This window comes from Medicago sativa, chromosome 4 (genome assembly GCF_051527215.1).
Source record: "Medicago sativa cultivar Bolivia chromosome 4, Bolivia_mono, whole genome shotgun sequence".
Lineage (NCBI taxonomy): Eukaryota > Viridiplantae > Streptophyta > Magnoliopsida > Fabales > Fabaceae > Medicago > Medicago sativa.
In genome coordinates this window covers 89,545,276-89,563,640 of record NC_140752.1, presented here as the reverse complement: position 1 = coordinate 89,563,640, position 18,365 = coordinate 89,545,276, and the positions used below count along the sequence as shown (strand labels likewise).

At 37.0% G+C, this 18,365-nt stretch overlaps 2 protein-coding genes across 14 annotated transcripts; both read left to right on the top strand.

The window, feature by feature from the left end:
• The first annotated feature begins 416 nt into the window (after window positions 1–416).
• On the top strand, window positions 417–1,661 carry LOC146933496 (uncharacterized). Its single transcript, XM_085707837.1, has 3 exons — window positions 417–477; window positions 829–1,518; window positions 1,588–1,661. Exons 1-3 carry the CDS (start codon window positions 417–419, stop codon window positions 1,659–1,661), a joined length of 825 nt encoding a protein of 274 aa, XP_085563963.1.
• Window positions 1,662–6,233: 4,572 nt separating this feature from the next.
• On the top strand, window positions 6,234–17,456 carry PRP39-2 (Tetratricopeptide repeat (TPR)-like superfamily protein). Of its 13 annotated transcripts, none has more exons than XM_085705282.1 (15): window positions 6,234–6,399; window positions 7,819–7,919; window positions 8,933–9,162; window positions 9,321–9,488; window positions 10,398–10,770; window positions 10,871–11,014; window positions 11,740–11,892; window positions 11,996–12,112; window positions 13,411–13,491; window positions 14,243–14,392; window positions 14,898–16,463; window positions 16,579–16,629; window positions 16,751–16,930; window positions 17,038–17,088; window positions 17,245–17,456. In XM_085705282.1, the coding sequence occupies exons 1-15, from the start codon at window positions 6,369–6,371 to the stop codon at window positions 17,341–17,343; spliced, it is 3,495 nt and encodes a 1,164-aa protein (XP_085561408.1). In that variant the 5' UTR covers window positions 6,234–6,368; the 3' UTR covers window positions 17,344–17,456. The 13 variants fall into 13 exon arrangements, with proteins under 13 accessions (XP_085561408.1, XP_085561405.1, XP_085561407.1 ...); XM_085705279.1 differs by having other exon boundaries at window positions 16,751–16,948; XM_085705281.1 differs by having other exon boundaries at window positions 16,748–16,930.
• The last annotated feature ends 909 nt before the right edge of the window (window positions 17,457–18,365 follow it).

The following is an 18,365-nucleotide window of genomic DNA, read 5'->3' as shown; positions in this document are numbered from 1 at the left end:
ATGTCTCTAAAACCGTTACTTCCAAAGGCAACAGATTCAATGTGCTAACATCTTTGACCCAACAACAAGTCAAACTTGCATCATCCAATCACAAACTCCCTTCTTGGCCGAAAACTCATGAGCCCACACGTGCAACAAACAGAAACCCTGACTCTAAAAGGCGTAGGCAGGAAGACATATATGTGCCAATTCAAAAAAATGCAACCTCCAAAAATCCTATGCCCTTGACTTTACTCGAGCCGGTCCACAACCAAACACCTAAGGACACGTTACCCTCCCAAATTTCCATACCAGACACCCACAAGCATGACAACGTGACTTTCCCTCCTTACACCATCACTGACCAAATTACCCTCAACTCCAAAAACATTCCCAACACTGAAATCAATTCACCTTCGCCCCAACAAACAATCACGATGTCTAATGAAACAAATATGTTGGCTCCAAATGATCAATTTACAATGAAGGACGACACTGGTGGCAGCCTTGTGTACAGAGAAGATTTTCAAGAAAATCCCAGCTCCAGGGAAGAGGACATGGTTTCGTAGCACCTCACTTCTGCCCTCTTTCAATACCATTTTTTTAATGGAAGCTCTCCTAGACACAACTATCCTCTCTTGGAATATAAGAGGGGGCCCAAAAACAGTAAAGCTAAAAGACAATTGAAAGAGATGATCAGAAAATACAGACCTTCTTTTCTTGTCATTCTTGAAACCCATGTTCCTTTTGCAAGACTCTCCACTTTTTGGACTAATAACGGCTACACTCCTGAACATATCATTGAAGCTAATGGTCACTCAGGAGGTATCTGACTTCTTAAACACCTAGCTGATAACACTACTACCCTCATTACCGGTTCCAATCAATATTCCATAACTTTCACAATAAGCCTTGGAAATGCAACCACTACATGCACCTGTGTCTATGCTAGCCCTAATGCAACCATGCGAACTCCCTTTTGGAACTACCTTATTAACCTCAACCACACCATAACCAGCCCCTGGATTTTGATTGGTGATTTCAACGAAACTATTCTTCCTAGTGAACAAAGAGGAGGGACTTTCAATCATTCAAGAGCTGCTCTCTTTTCTAATTTTATGAATGACTGCAACCTCTTGGACCCCACTACCATTGGTGGGCGTTACACCTGGCACCGCAATCACAACGGTCTTCGCATTCTCTCTAAAAAACTTGATAGAGGTATTGCTAATATTAATTGGAGGTTTTCCTTCCCAGAAGCTTTTGTTGAAGTTCTCTACAGAATTCATTCTGACCATAATCCTCTCCTCCTCCGTTTTGGTGGCCTCCCCCTTGCTAGGGGTCCTAGACCCTTTCGTTTTGAGGCGGCATGGATTGACCATGAAGACTATGCTGATTTGGTTACTAGAGCTTGGAATTCCTCAAACCATAATACTATTGTTGCTCTCAATAAAGTTAGAGAAGATTCCATAACTTTTAATCATGATGTCTTCGGAAACATCTTCCAAAAGAAAAGGCACATTGAAAACCGTCTTAGAGGCATTCATAGATATTTGGAACGAGTTAACTCCATCAGACACACCCTCCTTGAAAAGCAGCTTCAACAAGAATACAATCATATCCTCTTTCAAGAAGAAATGCTTTGGTACCAAAAATCAAGGGAGAAGAAACATAATTCATAGACTATTGCTTCCTAATGGTATATGGTCCTCTGACACCTCCATTCTCCAGGAAGAAGCTCAAAGATTCTTCAAGAACCTTTTTTGCGGTAACAATCACCACCATAACCGCCATTTCAGTGTTGGCCCTCACCCTACAATCGATGATGATGGTAAGATTGCACTCACCAAACCGATCACAAAAGATGAGGTTTCAGCAGCCCTCAATTCCATGAAGCCTTATAAATCACCTGGCCCAGATGGTTTCCATTGCATCTTCTTTAAACAATATTGGCATATTGTTGGAGATGACATTCACCACCTTGTTGCCTCAGCCTTCCAAACTGGTACTTTCGATCCTAGCATCTCAGATACTCCCATTGCTCTTATTCCCAAAATTGACCCACCCCAAACATACAAAGATTTTCGACCCATAAGCCTTTGCAACATCACCTACAAAATTATCACCAAAGTCCTTGTCCACCGCCTCAGGCCGATCCTTGATAATATTATTGGTCCCTACCAAAGCAGTTTTCTACCTGGTAGGGGCACTTCTGACAACTCTATTGTTTTGCAGGAAATTGTGCATTTTATGCGGAGAACCAAAAGAAAGAAAGGCTATGTTGCTTTCAAACTTGATCTTGAGAAGGCATTTGATAATGTCAACTGGGAGTTTCTTAGCTCTTGTCTATACGACTTTGGCTTCCCAGATGCCACCATCAAGCTTATCATGCATTGTGTCACTTCATCAACTTTTTCTGTTCTTTGGAATGGGAATAAATTGCCTCCGTTCAAACCCACTCATGGTCTCAGACAAGGTGATCCGTTGTCTCCTTACCTCTTCATTCTTTGTATGGAAAAACTTTCTCTTGCTATCAATAATGCCGTCCTCCAAGGGCATTGGGACCCTATCCGGATGTCCGCTACCAGTCCTCAAATTTCCCACCTTCTCTTTGCGGATGATGTCCTCCTTTTCACTAGAGCAAGGAAGGCGCAATTCAGGTTTATCAAGGACCTCTTTGATCGCTTCAATCAAGCTTCGGGCCTTAAAATAAATCTCTCCAATTCAAGAGCTTTCTACTCCTCAAGTGTTCCTCATCAAAAAATCAACAACCTAACTTCCATATCAGGTATTCGTAACATTTCTTCTCTTGATAAGTATTTGGGTTTTCCGATCCTTAAAGGGAGACCAAAGAGGAGCGATTTCCATTTTATTATTGAGAAGATGCAGACTAGGCTTGCCTCTTGGAAGAATAAACTTCTTAATAAACCCGGAAGACTAGCTCTTGCTTCATCGGTCCTTGCTTCTATTCCAACTTATTATATGCAAATAAATTGGCTTCCTCAAAGCATTTGTGATGATATTGACAAAACAACTCGTAACTTTATATGGAAGGGCATCAATGACAAAGGAATTCATTTAGTGGGATGGAATAAATTGCCAAACCAAAACATCTTGGAGGGTTGGGCCTCAGAAAAGCAAGGGAAGCCAATACTTGTCTTTTGGGTAAGTTGATTTGGGATTTATTACATAATAATAACAAGCTTTGGGTGTCTATTTTTGCTACCAACAATTTAACAGGGCCGAACCCCCTCAACGCCTCCACCAAAACCAGCAGCAGACCTCCCACTTGGTCTTCTATCATCCGGGCTAAAAATATTCTTATCAAAGGTTTTTCGTGGCGCCCCGGATCCGGAGGTTCTTCCTTTTGGTTCAACCCTTGTAGTGATTTCGGCCCCCTCGGATCTCTTGTCCCCATCATCGACATCCATGATCTTCACCTTACGGTCAAAGATGTTATTACTAATGATCAGAAGACTCACATGTTGTATACTTCTCTCCCTCAAGATGTGTCAGTTTCCATCAACAATTCTCACTACATTTTCAACGACGCCATTGATGATACATTCATTTGGCTTCATAACAAAAATGGAGTCTATTCCACCAAAAGTGGCTATAGATGGCTGCTCTCTCTCACTGATACAACTATTGTCACCCATTCTTGGTCTTGGATTTGGAGGCAAAAAATTCCTGAAAAATACAAGTTCCTCATATGGCTGATGTGTCACAACTCTATTCCCACTTTGTCGCTACTACATCACAGAAATATTTCACCTTCAGCAACATGTCCTCGTTGTGGAGATTTTGAAGAAACTACATTCCACTGCATCCGTGATTGTAGATTCTCCAAAGCAATATGGCAGCACATTGGTTTTGCTGATCCTTCTTTCTATCTGTCTAACAGTATTGAAGAATGACTTAAAGATGGTTTAAAGAGCAATCTCGCAAGTCTCTTTTCAGCCGGGTTATGGTGGACTTGGAGAAGCCGTAATGCGTCGTGTTTGAGCAGCGAATCTATAACAATCCAAAGGTTAGCTTCGAATATAAATGCTGCAGCGGAAGACATTAAAAACTGCTTCTATCAATCTACGCCTGTAGCAGGTTCGGACAGACATGTTCGTTGGAACAATAGCAACTTCAATTGTGCCATTCTCAACGTTGATGGGAGCTGTATTGGCTCTCCGGCTAGAGCAGGTTTTGGTGGACAAATTCGAAATGGAGGTGGCTTGTATTTGACAGGTTTTTCAGGCTTTATTCCTTCTACTTCGGACATTCTTCTTGCGGAATTGACCGCCATTCAGCATGGAGTTTCGCTTGCCCAGGACATGGGCATCACGGACATGGCTGTATACTCGGATTCTCTCCTATCCATCAACCTCATTTCAGGCAGCTTTTCAATGTATCATGTGTACGCGGTTCTTATTCAAAATATCAAAGATTTGCTTTCCACGGTGAATTATTCGCTCCATCATACTCTCCGCGAGGGAAACCAGTGTGCTGACTATTTTGCTAAGCTAGGAGCAAGCTCAGACGATGGTCTTTTGATTCACTCTGCGCCCCCAGATGATCTTCGGCCTCTCCTGAAGACGGATGCATCCGGGACTTTGTATCTGAGAGCTTAGCTCTCTGTTTTTTTCTCTGTTTTGTTTCCCTTCTTTTTCTGTTTGTTTCCCACATTTGTAACCAAAAACTAAAAATAAAAGGTTAATTAAGTAAATGGTTAATTATGTTTCTAGTCCCTATAAAATAGCGACCTTGTAAATTTAGTCCTTACTTAATTTTAATAGCATTTTTAGTCCCTATAAAAAAAATTTACTTATAATTTTAGTCCCTGCTAAAACAAAGTTTGATTAATTATCATTAAACTCTTAAATTTTTGAACGATTTTTTTAAGACAAGATTAGAACACTATGAAAGGTTCGTTTACTAAAATTTAGAATTTTCTGACATGAAATGAATTAAATATGAATTTTTTAAAACGACAAAAGTTAAAGATAAAAAGTAATAAAATCTGGATGTAGAAATCAAATTTTGCGATAATTTTTTGCGGAGAAACTTTTAGTAATGTTCTAAACATGTCTGCAAAAAATTGTTCAAAAAATTAAGAGTTTAAGCATAAATTAAACAAATTTGAATTGAGTAGGGACTAATACTCAGTGCAGAAAAACAAAATTATGGACTAAAAATGCTATTAAAATTAAGTAAGGACTAAACTCACAAGGTCGCTATTTTATAGGGACTAGAAACATAATTAACCCTTAAGTAAATGATTCATGTTTTTAAATTTATTTTTAGTTTTTATAAAATAAAATCGCATTTTTCAGTCATCTACAATTTTCTGTCGATGTTTTAAAGACAAAATCTTGAATATTTTTAGAGACCATTTAAACTTTTTTATTTTTTTTAGACCATTTAAACTTAGGGGGCGTTTGTTTCATGGAATCAAAATATATTCCCAGGATTAACTTTCCCTGGATAATAACATTGGAAACTTTATTCCTAGGAAAGTTTGAGAAAAGTGTTTGGTTGTTAATTTGGAACCCAGGAATTCATTTTTAAGAAAAATGATGTAATTATTAAAATACCCTTACTCTATAAAATAGACTAGACTAGACATGAGCTCATTTTTCTAAATTATTGTTGGTCATTGTAGCAACAATATAAACTAATTTGTTAGACAATTTTAGTTAATCATACATTAATTTATCCATGTCCACTTTTATTAATGCTATCAAAATAACATGAGTGTTTTATTGTTCTAACACCTTTCGGTTAATAAATAAATAAATGCACCACCTACATTCAATCAATAAAAGCAAGTGATAAAAATTGATTAAGCTTATGAAGGAGAAAAAGTGTTTAACCGCATAAATGGAAAATGTGGCACATAAATTGTGTGTAGAGACGTGCATGTAGTGGGTCTGCATTGCCGTTATTTAAAGGGTATAAATGAACTTTTAAGAAATAACTTGTGTCAACCGCCAGGAATACATCATTCCCATCCATTTACGCCGGGAATAAAAAGAGAGTAACATAGTTGAAAGAAAATTACTGGGAATGTTTTATTCCTTGGAACATTTTTGTGTGCATGTATACCAAACATGGGAATAAATGATTTCCATCTTAGATTCCTTGGAATCTAATTTATAGAGGTGAAACAAACACCCCCTTAAAATGTATTTAGGATATCAGCGCTGAATAAATTGTGTGAAACGGGTGTATTTAGGAAGTATGGAGGCGTAACGAGCAAAAATGTTAACAAAGAAGCAGGAAAGAAAAAGATAGATTCGAAGCGAAACCTGAACGACGGTGCAGACGTGCAGTTTAGCGTCTCTCTCTCTCTCTCTCTCTCTCTCTCTCTCTCTCTCTCTCATCGCCTTATAGTTCTAATGGTATCGCAGTGTCTCACAGAATCACCCGGTAAGCAACCCTTCCCAGTTCCTGTTACTTTTTTATTTGTTTATTTGTTCATCATCATCATCATTGTTATTTGCACATTCCTCACTGTAACGATTGCTATGCTTTGAATGTTTTGTACTCATATTGTTTGTTTGTCTAGAGCATGGTGAGTGAGTAAAATGCAACTTATTTAAACTGAAAACACATGTAAGCAATATAACTGATCAGAACCTTTCTTCAAAAAAAACTGATCAGAACCTGATACCCAGGTAATGGCAATCCAATTAGTTTCATCTGGTGTCACATGTTCTAAGTTATACTATTTTATTTTGGAGTGTCAAAAATTCGATTTTAAATGATTTGATTTTATAAAATTGATTCCAACTAAATGCGAGTTGAATATAAAATGATTTGTGTTTAGATACATTTATGTATAACTGAGTTGAATAATAAATTTGATTCTAAAACTCAATTTTAGAGACAAAAGCTCCAAGTTCTAGCTTTAAGTTAGAATAAATTATGCAGAATAAATGAGTTGGAGAAAGACACTTTTTTGTTTTTTTTTTTTGAGAAAGACATGGTTTTTGATAGGGGACTATGTCGTCGTTTGATTCATGTAGCCGACATCACTTAGTGGGATAAGGCTTGGTTGTTGTTGTTGTAAACTATGTAGGCAAAATCAGTTCCACCTGAGTGAGAACATCCAAACATGTCCAATTGTGTATGTTTGGTTCCACTTTTTGAGAAGTCTAAATTGATTCTAAATGTGTAGAATTCATTTTGACATGTTTGATTGTTCTCAAATGGAAATTAGTGTGTGTTTGGTTCTATAGTGGGAAAGACGGTAAAGGCTCGTTGCCAGTGATTTCCGAGTCCATCACAGATTTAGAGAAGCTGCCAATTTTATGACTTGAACAAATATCATACGGAACATTGTAGCATTTTAAGCTTTTTGTCTGTTACTTAGTTTTGGTTTTAGGTTAAATTGCTATCAAATCAAACAACCTTAAGGTTAATGTGTTTAACAAAATGAAGTTCTCTAGTTGGCTGCATTCCATACATAAATGATGGCTCTGTCCTGCATGTATCCGCAGTATAATTACATGTACATGAAAACAATCAAGGAAATGAAAAAGTTTGACTTCATTATAGACTATTGGGAAATTGTTCACACCCACTTCACCCCCCCCCCCCCCCCCCCCCCCCCCCCCCACACACACACACACATTTCCAGGAGCACTTGTTAGTTTAGGGAAGCATTTTCAGTAGTTATTTAAAATGGCTATAAGCTTGTTGCAAATTATTTCAACTGTTCTGTAAAGGTTATTTCTTCATTGAATCAATTTTTCGCAACATAGCAACAAACTAAATGAGTTGCTTGTCTTCTTCAATCAAAAACTAAACGAGTTGCTTGCTATCCATTTTATTTTATCTTTGCAGCTAGCAATGACAATCTTGAACTTGAAGAAGTTATTTCTAAGGGTTCGTTAGATTTTGATGAATGGGTCTCACTGATTGCAGACATTGAGAACATATATCCTGTAAGTTGGATACCAAAATGGCAATTTATTTTGTTATTTTCCCCCAGTTATACATGAGATCAACATAACAAATTTGTGTTTGATATATAATGTACAGCCATGTTTTAATTTCAGTTAAATATCATTATCTGAATAAATTGAAAAATCTTGGATTTTAATTAAGGCTTTAAATATGCAAATGGTCCGGGTAAGTATCAAGAGATTTGGTTTTAGTCCCTGTATAAATATTTTTTTTGTTTTTAGTCCTTGCAAAGATACAAATTTTTACTTTTGGTCCCTAATGTTTGGTTTTTGTCTCTACCAAATTTATTCGTATTGGAATTGGTCCTTGTAAAATATAGAACATTTGATTTTAGTCCCACAAAATAAGGACTAAAATGAATATTGTTGGGACCAATTTCAGTGCTAACATATTTTGTCGGGACTAAAATAAAACACCAAGCAACAAAAGCATAAAGTGGTATATTTGCAAGGACCAAAAAGAAAAAAAAATATTTTTACAGGGACTAAAAGTAAAAAACGGTATATCTTTAGGGACTAAAAGTACATTTAAATCTTTATAAACTATTGCCTCTGTTGATAGTCTAAAGTTTAACAATTTCCTCTCTCTTGTATCTACTTTGTTCGATATTTTCAACTTTCCTGATTCATTGGTGAAAAGAAAACCTGGATTTCATTGAACTAATACAGCAGCCAGTAGATCTGTAGATGATTTCATTAAGGAAGGTCTGAAGTTAGATAATTTTTACTCTCTCTGACCTTTCTTTTTTATTTTGTTTGATAAAATAAAAGACTTTATACATTGAAAAGAGAAGTACAAAATCAGAAGAAGTTGTCCTAAAGTTGCTAGAATACCTTCGGAAACCAACAATAATAATTCTGATACCCCTTCATGTGTGTGTTTGTGCGTGGATGTCTTACTTTTTTATCAATATTTCTTGTTTGAATTTTAGAATGAGCTCATAGCTATTGTGGGATTTACTAGTTTGATAAAGCTTGAACTATTTCTGCAGGATAATGTGGAGAAAATATGTGTGGTTTACAAACATTTCTTGTCCGAGTTCCCTTTGTGTCATGGGTATTGGAGGAAGTATGCTGCACACATGACACAGTTAAGCACCATGGATAAGGTTGTTGAAGTCTTTGAACAAGCTGTGTCGGCTGCAACATATTCGGTTGGCATGTGGGTTGACTATTGTAGCTTTGGTATGTCTTCATTTGAGGATGCATCTGATATTCGGAGGTAAATATAGTTAAAGCAGACATACACATACTTTAGTTGTAGGGACTGTTTAGATAAATGATTTAAGTGGAATTCTTTTATTATCCATAAGTTTCCACATTCTTTGAAAGTTTTTCCTATTGAAAGTAAATGAGATTTTGTTGATATATTTTTGCCAGGTTGTTCAAGAGAGCCATTTCCTTTGTTGGGAAGGATTACTTATGTCATACCTTGTGGGACAGGTATATCCATTTTGAGTTTTCCCAGCAGCAGTGGACTTCTCTTGCACACATTTATATCCAGACTCTTAAATTTCCAACCAAAAAGTTACACCAGTATTATGACAGGTATATTTTGCATTCCGTAACTTCTGTGTCTTTAACGCAGTTCTGAAATGCTGATGAAAATTTGACGTTAAAGCAGTGACTTTTTACATGGCTATGACGTCATAGCTTTTAATAAATTTTAAGCCCATTACCGTGCACGCCCCCCCCCCCCCCCCCCCCCCCCCCCCGTTTTTTGTACCAATAACATGTATTGCTATGAGGTCTAAAATGCACTGGGTAGCTGCGCTGCACTCGGTTTTTTAAGAGATCAGTCTAAAATATACTGTTTTATGTTTACAAATTCAAGGACAGCTCATATATCATCGGGCAACAGAAGAGTGGGGGGGGGGGGGGGGGGGGGGGGGGGGATAGTAATATGATGACAGCTACCAATTTTACTCCTCCAGTTTGTACGAGGGAGTTTGTGGCAAACTTCTGTAATTATTGAATGAGGGAGTTTGTGGCAAACTTGTGTAGTTATTTGCTTTTGATACAAACTTGTTTGAAAGCCTTATAGTGCAGTGCCTTTTGATATGCTTGTTTATCTTTACAAGGGAGCAGTTAGTTAGTAAGAGGGAATTGGTTAGATAAACAGATGGGATGCAAGATTAGAATGGGAAATTCTTGGAGGAGAGTTCTCTCTCGTGCGCTCAACCATTCATTCAATTAAGTTGTTGTTCTTTTGATTCTTCCTACCACTTTCATTTCAATTTGTCTGGGTTCCTAACATAACCCTTGTTTAATTTGCTTCTGAATTTTGACATGACATGTGGATATGGACAATCATTCTGGTTATCGAACATACAAAGAGTGCTTATTTAATAACATGTGTATGGGTCATATTGGTGTATGTGTTGTGATGTTTTACAAACATATATGAAGTACATTTGAATAATACACTTACCATATGTTAGTGCAATATTTCTTCAGCTTTAAAAAGTTGCTAACCTTTTTGGAAGAGGGCATAACAAGCCTGGAAAGTTCTCCAAAGGAATCGCAATCTGAACCATGCTTTGATGGTGAAATTCCCATGACTATGTGTCGCGATGATGACGAGACTTATTTTGTTATCAAAGATATGGTGGATTCGCCCGTTGGATTGACCAGTTCAACAGCCCTAAAAAAGTACAGGATCATTGGAGAACAGCTTTATCATAATGCTTGTGAGTTGTATTCGAAGATTAGTTCTTTTGAGGCAAATATTCAAAGATATTACTTTGATGTCCGGCCACTTGATGCGAACCAGTTGCAGAATTGGCATGCTTATCTGGATTTTATTGAACTTCACGGGGATTTTGACTGGGTACATCTCGGCACAGCATTCCAAAGTTTTCAAGTTGCTTATCATTATTTTGTAGTTGAACACTATTAACTAATTCTTCCATTTCTCCCATTGTGCATAGGCTGTGAAACTATATGAGAGATGCTTGATTGTGTGCGCTAATTATCCTGATTACTGGATGCGTTATGCGGACTTCATGGAAGCCAAGGGAGGAAGAGAAATAGCAAATCATTCTCTAAATCGAGCAACCGAAATTTATTTGAAGGTATCTAGTTACCTGTTATATTGATTGAATATCTTGAATGTCATGTTAATGGCCAGCTTCTGCATATGCTTATTTTTCACCTTCCAAGTATATCTACAACGATCAAACAAACACTTGCAGAAGTTAAGCGATTTCAAAGAACACAAGTATGAAGCGTTAATATCAATGTCATATGGCTACAGATGTCCCATATACAAAAACTAATTTGTAATAGCACTTCACAAATGAAAAGGGATACGTGAAATGTGATGGTTTGGAAGTGGATGTGTGTTCACATGCATTACATTAGAAAAGGAAAGATCAAAATATATTTATTAGATACATCATAATAAGAATGGTCCTGTAATATTTCTAAGGTATCTGTTTGCTCTTACATTTGTTACGACTTTGGAACGTGTTGATGTCATTGACTTCTGTGTGATGCTATGCTCATTTTTGTAAAGAAACTGTCTTATACTTAAGAACACATAATTGTTTGTAAAAGATCTTATAATTAGGGTCGGAGGAAATATAAAATAAAATCCAAGTCAAAACATGTCCGCTATTCGTTATTCGGAGTTGAGTGGTTTCACTGCATTTATTAATTAATGCTTTCCACACACATTATTTTTCTGAACTACATGACTATGTTATGCCCTGCTGAAACTTTTTTAATTCCTTTCTTATCTTGGCTATAACTTCATAGCTTTATGCTTGACTGGAGCTCCACTATATGTTTATTACAGAGTGTGCCAGCGATCCATTTATTCAACGCTAGGTTTAAGGAGCAAATAGGAGATGTTTTAGCTGCTCGTGCTGCATATATTCATCGTTGTAAAGAGACAGATTCAGACTTTGTGGAGAATGTTATATCAAAAGCTAATATGGAAAAACGTTTGGTATGCAAATTAGCCTGTACTACTACTGAAGAAAAATTAACTCTGCATTGCCCAGATGCAGTAATAAAGTTACTGCATGTGCTGCTTTATATATTTAATGTAGGGAAATATGGAGTTTGCTTTCAGTATATACAAAGAAGCACTTGAAATAGCTGCAGCAGAGGAAAAACAACTTGCCCTCCCCATTTTATATGTTCATTTCTCTCGGCTAAAATTTATGGTAGGTAGTCTATGCTTGTCTGCAATAAACATCAGGTCTTAGCGATTTTCTTCATTGACATGATTCTAATTAGGAAAATGTTAACTAGTGCCCCCGGGGCACTGGTTAAGGACTTTAAATAGTAACTTTTTATAAAAGTTTGTGTAATCAGTGCATTGAAAATTGAAAACTTTTAAATTTTAAAAGAATAATTACTTTATTTAGTATGCTTAAAGAGTGCCCCAGGGGCACTCGTTAACAAGACCCTTCTAATTATTATGATGAAAATCAGCCTATCAAGTGATTGAGACATTCATTGGAGGGAATAACCTATACTTACTCAGAAACTAAAGTTTAATATACATAGGTACATCATTTAGCTCCTTAATTTAATGTAAAAAGCAGTATATAATTGAAAAGATTGTTTTGTCAAGTCCTAATTTCTGTGTCCAATTTAGTGGAGCCATTAGGAAAAGAGAATATATAATTGAAAAACCACCACCACCACCACCACCACCGTAAGATCTCGTGCATTTGGTCCAAACTCCAAAGGTAGAGCATTTACTTTTAAATCTCTCTTAATGGTTCAGCTTATGGTTTTTCTGTCACCCTCTATCTCTAACTATATCTGGTCCACACTCCTTACTGGTGTTTTAATATGACTTCTCCATACATGCCCAAACCACCCAAAGCGAGATTCTACTACCTTCTCTACAGTGAGGACTGCCCTAATTTTCTCTAATAATTGCATTTTTAATCCTATCTTGTCTGTAATATTCCCATATCTACAATACGACTTTTACTGTTTTGTTGATTTTATACCGCCCAACATTCAGTTCCGTACAAAATTGTGGGCCTTATTGTTCTGCGATATAATTTTCCTTTAAGCTCTCGAGAGGTATTTTTCTATCGCATATCACACTCAAAGCATCCCTCCATTTCGTTTACCCTGCTCATATAGTTGACATCTCCCTCTATCTCCCTATTATTTTGTATGATGGATCCAAGGTACTTAAAGTACGAGATTTGTTGTATTGTATGTTCTCCAATCAATTTTTTATTTTTCTGGTATCTCTGTATCAATCTTTGTAGTAAATACAAGGCTTCCATGGTCGATTTCCCAATATAAAACTAAATGGATTTTCTGATACTTGCCTGTTACACTAGTTCTTTCAACTGGTTCTAGCAAGTATATCAGAATTATACAAAGAAGAGTTCTTTAAAATCAAAAGCAAGGAAAACAAATATGTCACTTTATACATGCTGATGTCAGGTGTAGTTAACTAATTTTTGTCATTTATTCCATTCTTGGTTTCAAGAGTACAAACGATGTGGATGCTGCTAGAGTTGTCTTAATTGATGGCATCAGAACTTTGCCTCAAAACAAATTGCTCCTGGAGGTATGTCCGTCTTTTCCCATATATTATTAGACATCTAATCTGGAATTCAGTAAGTATGCATACAAATACACCCGTCTTGGTTATCAACTAGTTGGTTGAAGGCCTACCGACACATCAGACAACAGATCAATGCTTTTTTTCCACTATAGGTGGAGTTTGTTAAGTTTGATCAATTGACGTCATAATACCCAATGTCCCAATCACACCAGATAAGATAGCGTTTTTTTACTAGTCTTTAGATAGACACAGGCCAATTCATACTGACAGCACAAGTCAAACCATCTAGTTGCTAGTGCTACTGACCTTGATGTGCAGGGAGCTTTTTCCTTTACTCCCCCACCCCCAAAACAAACCCCATGGATTAACAAGTGTTCAGGAAGAAATTTTGGGTTTAAAGGTTTGTAAGTGTTAAAATTTTCAGCCAAACTGTAGTTAGGAACTAGAAAAGGGCAGTTCATATTCTATCCAGATTGCAGCATTGTCAAAAACCAATTCACCTACGCCCATCAAGGAAAACCGCTTTTGAGCTGGTTTAGCATAAATGACTCACCATTAACAAGTGCTCAATTGGAGAAATACAAGTTTTGGTCACATGAGAGTGGTTCTGTAAATTTTGAGCTGTCACGGGCATGCCTAGGAATGATTTTATTATAACAACAAGCATCACTTTTGTTGTTTGGAAGATAAAATCATCATATGTGAATTTAAATTATAATAAAATTTATTCACTTGTTTTGATGTACCTTTACAGGAATTGATGAAGTTCTCTATGATGCATGGAGGGGCAAAACACATTGATGAATTAGATTCAATTATTGCAGGTGCAATATCTCCAAGGGCTGATGGATCTCAAGGTCTGAGTGCAGAAGATGCAGAGGATATATCAAACTTATACCTTGAGGTTATACTTTTTGTATGTACTGAATTATTATACTGTAGTCCATCATTATCATCTAGGAATGAAGTAATATAAGGTGTTTGATCTGTTTTTTGTCAGTTATTTTTCTTATGATTCAACATGTTTGCATTAGCAAATTTTGTAACATTTTGCATGTGCAGTTTATTACTTTTTTTTTTTGGTAACAAGGGATACGCAGGTTATTACTGTTTATTTATGCTATAGAGCTGCCGTCTTTAGAAAAAATAAAAATAAAAACAGATGGCTCTCACTCTTTATTATCTCAATTTTTTTAGCCCAAGAAAATGCTTAATAACTTGTTGTCATTGTCTCTAAAAGAAACTTGCATTGGTTCTATTCAATAGATAAAAGCAAAGTATTCTAAATAGTTTGTTTGTTTAGTTTACTAGGTATTGACCCTTGTTATACCGACATTTCTGTACTAAACTTTTGTGGGATAGCTCAAATATCTTGAAATTTTGATACTAACAACTGTATTATATACCAGTTTGTTGACTATTGTGGAACCATACATGATGTGAGGAGAGCATTGAATCGGCACACAAGATTATTTCCAGGCTCTGCGCGGATAGATTTACGTCAGCAATCAATTAAAAGTAAAAGACCACTGAATTTGATGAAGGACAAGATAGAAGAGATTTCAGTTGCCATGCCTAATCAAGCACCTAGAGATCCTAGTTCTAATTTGGAAAATCACATAATTCGGTCTTATGATACAGATACAGCCCGTCTTCAAACCGTGGAGTCAGATGACAAAGTAGAAGACGATGCAAGGGAATTACCTCTCTCAGTTTCAGAGGAGCCAAGAGACACAGATACAGCCGGTCTTCAAACCATGGAGTCAGATGACAAAGCAGAAGACAATGCAAGGGAATTATCTCTCTCAGTTTCAGAGGAGCCAAGAAACAATGATCGTGAAAGGAATTTGTCATCCACAGATTTAGTTGGTGCGAAAGAGGAACCTACCGAAGTTAAGAATTTTAAAAAAGATTGTTCTGAATCTGACATTTCTTCAGAAAATTTATTACATCAAACAGCCATCGTAAATCAACCCTCACAAGCTTTGCAAGCATCGTCAAATGAAAAATCTGTTTCTTCTCAGGGAAAGTGTGAGCTGGAGACTGAAGAATTGAAGCCACTTTCTGTGACAAGTGCGCCACTGAACACCCTGGTAAACACATGCCCTGATTCAGGACTAGTGGCATCTCAGGTTGAGTGTGAGACAATTCCAGAAAGCTGCAACTCAAATAGTAGAGCAGTAGTGGGTGGTTATACTGCAAATCGATACAATTCTTCAAGAAGCACTCAAGATTCCGATTATGCCCGAACTCATGTTGAGAGAAACAGGCCGTATTCATCATCTCATCGAGACCATAATATGAAAAGACCACTTTTACCACCCCGTTTTTCTAGAAATGGTGGTGGAAATAGGGATCCAATGAAAAATGATAATAAATTCCGTAGAGCTCCCAAACATGGTAACCGTGGACGTGGAGGATATGGTAATCGTGAGTATCCACGTAGAAATGAGCACCAGCACCGGAGTTTATCTCCACAACAAATCCATCTAGCTGAAAGGGGAGCACAATTTCCCGTAACCCCTGGGTGTTCTCAATCTGCATTGCAAGTTCAGCAATGCAATCAGAGACAAGACCAATTTCAAGCCACTGCTACTACTGCTGGTTTTGTGACACCTCAAAGTTGGCCGATACAAAATGTTCAAATGCAAAACTCTTTACCTCAGTCCCAATTACCAGTTAGTACCACATCAAACGTATTACAACATGGCCATGCAATGCAAGGCAGTGAGCAATATGGATATATGCAGAAGGGCCAAAATTATAGTCAGATGTGGCAACACTATTACTACCAGCAGCAGCAGTTGCAACTACAGCAGCATTATATTCAATTGAACCAACAACCATTCCAACAGGAATTGTCACAACAACATATTCAGCCAGAACCTCTTCAACCACAACAGGATCTGCAGCAGCATCAATACTTTCAACAGCAGCAACCCCAGCAACCAGAGCATCCTGTTTACCTTCAGCAGGTACAGCCGTCGATGCAGGTATTGAACAGTTTTGTTACAGTGAGACTGTGGTTCATTTTTCATTGAATTCGTTCCTTCCAAAATTCTAAATCTATTTTTTTTTTTGCAATGCCAGAGCAACATCAATCCCGTAGAAGATCAAGCACAGGCAATAGTGATGTCGCAGGTCAGTTAAATTGAATTTTACTGAAAAAATGGTTTTATAGCTGGAGACCTGGTCGCTTTTTTGTTGGTTAATTTTCCCATGTCCTTTCAAACCTAACTGATTTTTGTATTACTACCAGCAGCAGCAGCAGTTGCAACTACAGCAGCATTATATTCAATTGAAACAACAATCATTCCAACCAGAATTGTCACAACAATTTCAACAACATAGTCAGCCAGAATCTCTTCAACCACAACAGCTGCAACAATTGCAGTTACAACAACAGGTTCTGCGACAAGAGCATACTGTTCACCTTCAGCAGGTACAACTGGCAACACAGGTATTGAACAGTTTTGTTCAATGAAATTGTGGTTCATTTTTTTTATTGAACTCATTCCTTCTGAAGTTCTAATTTCTTTGCAATGACAGAGCAGCAGCAATCCCCTAGAAGACCAAGCACAGGCAATACTGACGCCGCAGGTCAGTTCAATTGAATTCTTACTGAAAAAAAAATTGGTTTTGTAGCTGGAGGCCTGGTTGCTTTTTTGTTGGTTAATTTCCTCTGGGTCTTAATTGGCTGAAGCTTATCCCCATGTCCTGTGAAATCTAACTAATATTTTTATTTTGATCATGTAGGGTCAGGAAGCAATATCATCACAACAATCAGGCGACCCAAGGTTGATTTCTTCTCCTGTTCTGCACCATCCTCAGGAGAAACCTACCCAAGAAGACTGACGTTTCCTTGTAGATTTGATAGATTTTTAGCTGTAGAATTCAGAATTCACTTCCTTATGAACATAATTTTATTAGCAGTTTCCAACTAATAAAAGGAAAAATGTTCACGGCGAGTTGTTGAGTTATGATGATAGTGTGATTCAATATTTTCCAGCGTAGTTATGCCTCTTATCGATTTGAAATCTTAACACACTCCCTCATACCACTGGCTTAACATTTGGAGATTGGACAAATATTGAGTAGTTTGATATCAACACTCCACCACACGCCTAGGGATGAACATCGAGAACATGAACAATACAAATGACCTGATAACAAATATTAGATTCAGACATCGTCTGATAATTTGAGCTTTAATTTTAACTCAACCTTAAAGCTAGCTCAAAGAGTAAGAATTATTCAAACTTTAGGCACTACTTTGAACATATCTCTAATCGGTGTTACCGACATAAACCATAAGTTGGACAAATACGTGCTTTGCCTTTTATATCAACTGTACATATTAGAGTTCCAATCCCCACCATTTGACTGGTATGTTAGAGATTTGAAGCATGATTTACCTGTTTGGGAAGTATAAGATTGCTATTCAGAGCTTACATAGAAGAGAAGATGCAAGTACAATGACCACGCATGCAACCTTACCATAAAATGGCGTTCAAACATGCATTGAATAATATGTAGCTATCGGTGAACTTGTCTAAGATTTTTTTTTTCTTCCCCCATTTATCATTATAAAGCAGCACATTGATCACATTGTTTAGGACCCATCCCTTGCTAACTGCTCTAAAGTTTGATGAATATCCCACCGGTTAGTGAAATGTCTAACTAGTAGCTACATTCACCAAAAACTTAATCAAATCATGGTTTGTGGAATCCGCTTACTTTCATTTTTTTTTTTTTTTTTAAGGAAATCCACTTACTTTCATGTGAGGTTATTGCGATAATTACTTTATCAATTGGTCAAATAAAAAAGTTCGTAGTATTTAGTTAATTTCAAATCCCTACAGAAACAATTGTAAAAT